At 45.7% G+C, this 5,651-nt stretch overlaps 1 protein-coding gene across 1 annotated transcript; it reads right to left on the bottom strand.

The window, feature by feature from the left end:
• Positions 1-222: 222 nt before the first annotated feature.
• Positions 223-3,768, bottom strand: LOC121492648 (disintegrin and metalloproteinase domain-containing protein 21-like). Its single transcript, XM_041757849.1, has 2 exons — positions 3,765-3,768; positions 223-2,447 (listed from the first exon to the last, which is right to left on the bottom strand). Exons 1-2 carry the CDS (start codon positions 3,766-3,768, stop codon positions 223-225), a joined length of 2,229 nt encoding a protein of 742 aa, XP_041613783.1.
• Between the last annotated feature and the right edge of the window lie 1,883 nt (positions 3,769-5,651).

The raw sequence follows: 5,651 nt of genomic DNA, 5'->3' as shown, positions 1-5,651 counted from the left end.
CATGTGGAGAGGCCACCAACGTGTACTTTTCAAGATTTATTTCAGGCGGCTGGTCAGAGACCAATCGCGGACCTGGTACGAGAGCCCCATGATGTGCGTGGGATCCCTTTTGTTTCCTGCAGGCCCCTGGAAACGTGGATTTCAGCATGGCCACCAACTTGCTATAATTTCAATCATGTTTCTGTGGGTTTCCAATAGCTGTTCAGGGGGCTGGAGGCTGATTTATGGATTGTCCTCGTGGACTATCTGCTCCTTAACTACAACCGTCTTAATGGTTCTTACATTGGTGGCAATGCCAAAGAGGAGTGCGGCTATCAAGGCATAGATTCGAGCAAAGACCACTCTCAGATATATCACTGACTCATGACTTTGCCTGACTGCCCGCATTCTTCTTGGAGGGGGTCCACTGTCTGTGCTCCCACCAGCACCTTGATCAATGCACCGTGGAGGATCCCAGCCTATGTGGCAATGACAGTTCCTGTTGTTGTTGCAAATGCCCCTGTAACTGCATTTTTCAGGGATGCAGTCATAATTCAGCCGAGCTATAGTGCCATTGCAGTAGGTATTTTGACAGAACTTTCCAGGAGCACAGGGAGTACCAGATCGCACATGACCAAGATCATTTGTTCCTGTGCCACGATGTGAATCCAGCCCAAAACACCAGATCCCTGATATCTTAGACTGATGGAATCCCACATGTTCTTGCAACCGAGGGAGATGAGTGACATTGCTACACTGCAGTCTTCCACACTTAATGTCTTCTAGACTACAAGCCGTACTGGCCATTAACCTCTCATTTCTTCTGCAGTGTCCATATCTATCACCTCTTCTATTTATGGTATAGCATACATCTGCACCATTCACAGCATTTTTACCAAAGATTTCTTTGCAGTGCACAGAGCGGTCAGTACAGTTTCCATGATAACAGTAGCCCACTTCAGTGCACGGGGTTCCATCTTGCATATAGAAATCATCAGGGCATGTCAAGGACCCTCCTCGGCAGTACTCTGGAAGATCACACACAGTTTGGATTGGTCTGCAGAGTGTCCCAGCAGGGGAATAGGTGCAGTTTGTGCAGCATCTGCCTGTATTACATATGCTTCCAGTAGTGAAGGTACAATCGTTATGACAGCAGAGATTGCTATAACACTGTTTGAAGGAGCCACAGTCACACTGTTCAAGGGGATCCACTCTGTAGTTGCCACAATGCTCCCGAGTCAAGCTTTTATTAAAATACACCATTTCAGAGCTGTAAATACATGTAGCTACGCCACCACCCAGTATATGCTGTATATGCATGAAGGAACAGTTACTGAAAGAGTCTGTCAGAGCAAAATAGTTGTTCATAATGCACTTGGACCTTCTCTGGCAGGTACAATAAGGATTGTCATAGTATACACCAAAACTTCTTGCGACCTTTTGTGCTCCTACAATAGCCAATATTAAATACTGTCTGTCTAGATATCCTAGCATGATGAGGTTACCACGATTGCAAATTGCATATGGGATAGGTTCAAATTCAGCATCCTGTGGCATATTTTTAATCATAATTATGGATGAATGTGGTGCAAGAAGTGCATACAAGTTGTAGACATAATATCGACCATATGGACTATCTGTCGGGTGATAACTGTTAAAGACATTTGGATCTTGTTGATTATATATAATAATGAATGCAACGTAATAATTTATATCAAGTCCTAAAAAGAATGTGTCAATCAAATTAAATACCGATATTAGAAATTGGGCACATTTAGACACGTTGTTGAACACACTATACATTGAGTTTGAACTTAAGGCAAGCGATTTCACATATCCATGATGAGATGAATACATCTTACTTGAGAGCCGCGTAACTACACTGGCATTTGCTTGAGAGAATAAGGGGTCTCTATCCTCCTTCAGTCCCAGTTTATAGGTAGGGATTGTTGCAATGCTGTCTGCCACTATCTGAGAAACAATGTGTTCAAATCTTTGGGAACTGCTGAGGGGCTTGATCTCATAGGCAAGGTCATCCAACTTCATGATACCTTCCAGCCCCCCATAGCACGTGTCCAGGGTGACCATGGAAAGAGGAACCTCCTCCAGGTAGCCGAGGTAGTAACAGTCAGGAGGGATGAAGGGGTAGTCCATCTGCAAGGCACCTTGGTCATCCTGAGTCATCACCAGCAGATGCCTGGACCAGAAGAGTTTCTTGCGCCGCATGTGGATAACGTGCCTCTTGCCCCCAAAGTGCAGGCTGTAGGAGAGCCAGCCTGGCATCTGGACGCCTTTGCCGCGGTGCAGCTCCTTCCTGGGAATGACCACCTCAGAGGAGACGTAACGCCATGAGGGACGGCCTTGAGAACCCTGGGAGGGAGCCAGCCCTGCCCAGAGCACAAGCAGTAAGAGGAGCCCTCTCATGGTGTCTCGGCCCTCTGCCAGCCTCACGCCCTTCTCAGGGACATCTGGCAGTGAGGTAGATAAAAGGAGGACTCTCCACACAGCAAGGTCTAGAGGATCTGACAGAACAGAGGACTGCCTCAGGCTGCCAGGTCCCTACACCTGGCAACCAGCTGTGATTAGGTCACAGACACGGGGTGTGGCAGAGGGTGGGTCTGCACATCAGTTCAGCTGGGGTGGATGTGTGAGGGGTGCGGAGGGGGTAGGACCCAGAGGCAGCCCCTTTCCCACATGTTCAGTCTTTCCTCCAGACCCTTGAATATGTGACATATGGTTATACAGCAATTACTTTCTCTACCAGTTCCAACTGCCATGGTTCCCCTGGGTCACGTTCTGTGCACAGCCAATATCACTCTCTGTGGAGACCACTCCTTTCTCCTTCCTCGGCATGTTAAGGGACATGGCAAATTTTACCAAGTAGCTGTGGAACACCATGGATTTATAAATTTACACATCTTATTCTGCTTTGCCAGCAACCTGCAAGTCTTTGGATCCTTCTGGGTATTTTTGGAAGCCTCCTTTGTGCTCACTGAGTAAAACATTGCCCAGTTTTTGGTGAGGACTGGTAAGGTTCCAGGTTGTATTTTATTGTTTTGTCACTCCAGCTGGTAAGAAAGGAATATACTGCTGACCCCATGGGTGGCCCTGGGGCTTGCTGTCCTCTATCGTGGTTCTTTCCTGGCCTTGGGCTGCATGTGTGGCTGCCCTGAGCAGAAGACACAGGGATGGGGCTGCGCTGAGGCAAGGATGGTTGGTAGTTGGCACCTGGGAGCTTGAGTGTGGGCTATAAATGTTCCAAGCACTGCGCTCCCTTGTGCTACTGGCTTCTCAAAAACCTTTAATGTCTTTAGGGTTAGAAAAACCTCACAGGTGTGCCCCTTTTGCTCATGTGAGTGGCCTCCTGAACCAAGCTCCCTATCTTTCCAGTCAAAACTCGTATCTTGAATATTGGCCTTGCCAACGATGGGCACCTATAATTTGGGTTCAGGAACAAAGAAGCAGAGAGTGGTTTGGCAGTTGCCAGCACTGGTGGGAGGGGCAATGGGGACTTGCATCTCTTGGGTTCTGGTTTTATGTTATGCAACATGATTCTGTTCCAGAGGTGTGCTCCAGAACCCTGCACCTGCAAATAACAATAGTGTGCCTACAGGCACAATTTTGGTAAGAGGGTAGATCTCATGTTGTGGAGAAATTACGACCTACAAACTTAAAGGCAAGCATTCTGCTCCTCTCACGACAGTGTCCTAAGTTCCATGTACATGCTGTCTACTTAAAACGTGAAAGTACTCCTAATGAAGTGCCTGGACAGTTTGTATACTCACCCATCGTCAGATGGGGCAGCTGAAAATAGGTTCTTCCATCCCATCATTTGCCTTTTCCTTTCTTTTTTTCTCTTCTTTTTTTCCTTAAATAAATTAATTTTTTATTGGTGTTCAATTAACCAACATACAGAATAACACCCAGTGCTCATGCCGTCAAGTGTCCACCTCAGCGCCCGTCACCCATTCCCCTCCACCCCCCAGCCCTCCTCCCCTTCCACCACCCCTAGTTCGTTTCCCAGAGTTAAGAGTCTTTATGTTCTGTCTCCTTTCCTGATATTTCCCAACATTTCTTTTCCCTTCCTTTATATTCCCTTTCACTATTATTCATATTCCCCAAATGAATGAGAACATACACTGTTTGTCCTTCTCCGATTGACTTACTTCACTCAGCATAATACCCTTCAGTTCCATCCACATTGAAGCAAATGGTGGGTATTTGTCATTTCTAATGGCTGAGTAATATTCCATTGTATACATAAACCACATCTTCTTTTTTTTTTTTTTTTTATACTGGAAAGGTTTTTTTTTTTTTTTTTTAAATTAACTTTTATTGGTGTTTAATTTACCAACATACAGAAAAACACCCAGTGCTCATCCCGTCAAGTGTCCACCTCAGTGCCCGTCACCCATTCCCCTCCAACACCCGCCCTCCTCCCCTTCCACCACCCCTAGTTCGTTTCCCCGAGTTAGGAGTCTTTATGTTCTGTCTCCCTTCCTGATATTTCCCAACATTTCTTTTCCCTTCCTTTATATTCCCTTTCACTATTATTCATATTCCCCAAATGAATGAGAACATACACTGTTTGTCCTTCTCCGATTGACTTATTTCACTCAGCATAATACCCTCCAGTTCCATCCACGTTGAAGCAAATGGTGGGTATTTGTCGTTTCTAATTGCTGAGTAATATTCCATTGTATACATAAACCACATCTTCTTTATCCATTCATCTTTCGATGGACACCGAGGCTCCTTCCACAGTTTGGCTATTGTGGACATTGCTGCTAGAAACATCAGGGTGCAGGTGTCCCGGCGTTTCATTGCATCTGAATCTTTGGGGTAAATCCCCAACAGGGCAATTGCTGGGTCGTAGGGCAGGTCTATTTTTAACTCTTTGAGGAACCTCCACACAGTTTTCCAGAGTGGCTGCACCAGTTCACATTCCCACCAACAGTGTAAGAGGGTTCCCTTTTCTCCGCATCCTCTCCAACATTTGTGGCTTCCTGCGTTGTTAATTTTCCCCATTCTCACTGGTGTGAGGTGGTATCTCATTGTGTGTTTTTTTAATAAATTAATTTTTTATTGGTGTTCAATTAACCAACATACAGAATAACACACAGTGCTCATCCCGTCAAGTGTCCACCTCAGTGCCCGTCACCCATTCACCCAAACCCCCTGCCCTCCTGACCCTTCACCACCCCTAGTTCATTTCCCAGAGTTAGGGGATTTTATGTTCTGTCTCCCTTTCTGATATTTCCCACACCGTTCTTCTCCCTTCCCTTATATCCTCTTTCACTATTATTTATATTCCCCAAATGAATGAGAACATACACTGTTTTTCCTTCTCCGATTGACTTACTTCACTCAGCATAATACCCTCCAGTTCCGTCCACATTGAAGCAAATGGTGGGTATTTGTCGTTTCTAATGGCTGAGTAATATTCCATTGTATACATAAACCACATCTTCTTTATCCATTCATCTTTCGATGGACACCGAGGCTCCTTCCACAGTTTGGCTATTGTGGACATTGCTGCTAGACACTTCGGGGTGCAGGTGTCCCGTCGTTTCATTGCATCTGAATCTTTATGGTAAATCCCCAACAGTGCAATTGCTGGGTCGTAGGGCAGGTCTATTTTTAACTCTTTGAGGAACCTCCACACAGTGTTC

The sequence above is a fragment of the Vulpes lagopus genome, chromosome 6 (genome assembly GCF_018345385.1).
Source record: "Vulpes lagopus strain Blue_001 chromosome 6, ASM1834538v1, whole genome shotgun sequence".
In the NCBI taxonomy this organism is placed as follows: Eukaryota; Metazoa; Chordata; class Mammalia; order Carnivora; family Canidae; genus Vulpes; species Vulpes lagopus.
This window is presented reverse-complemented; position numbering and strand designations above follow the sequence as displayed.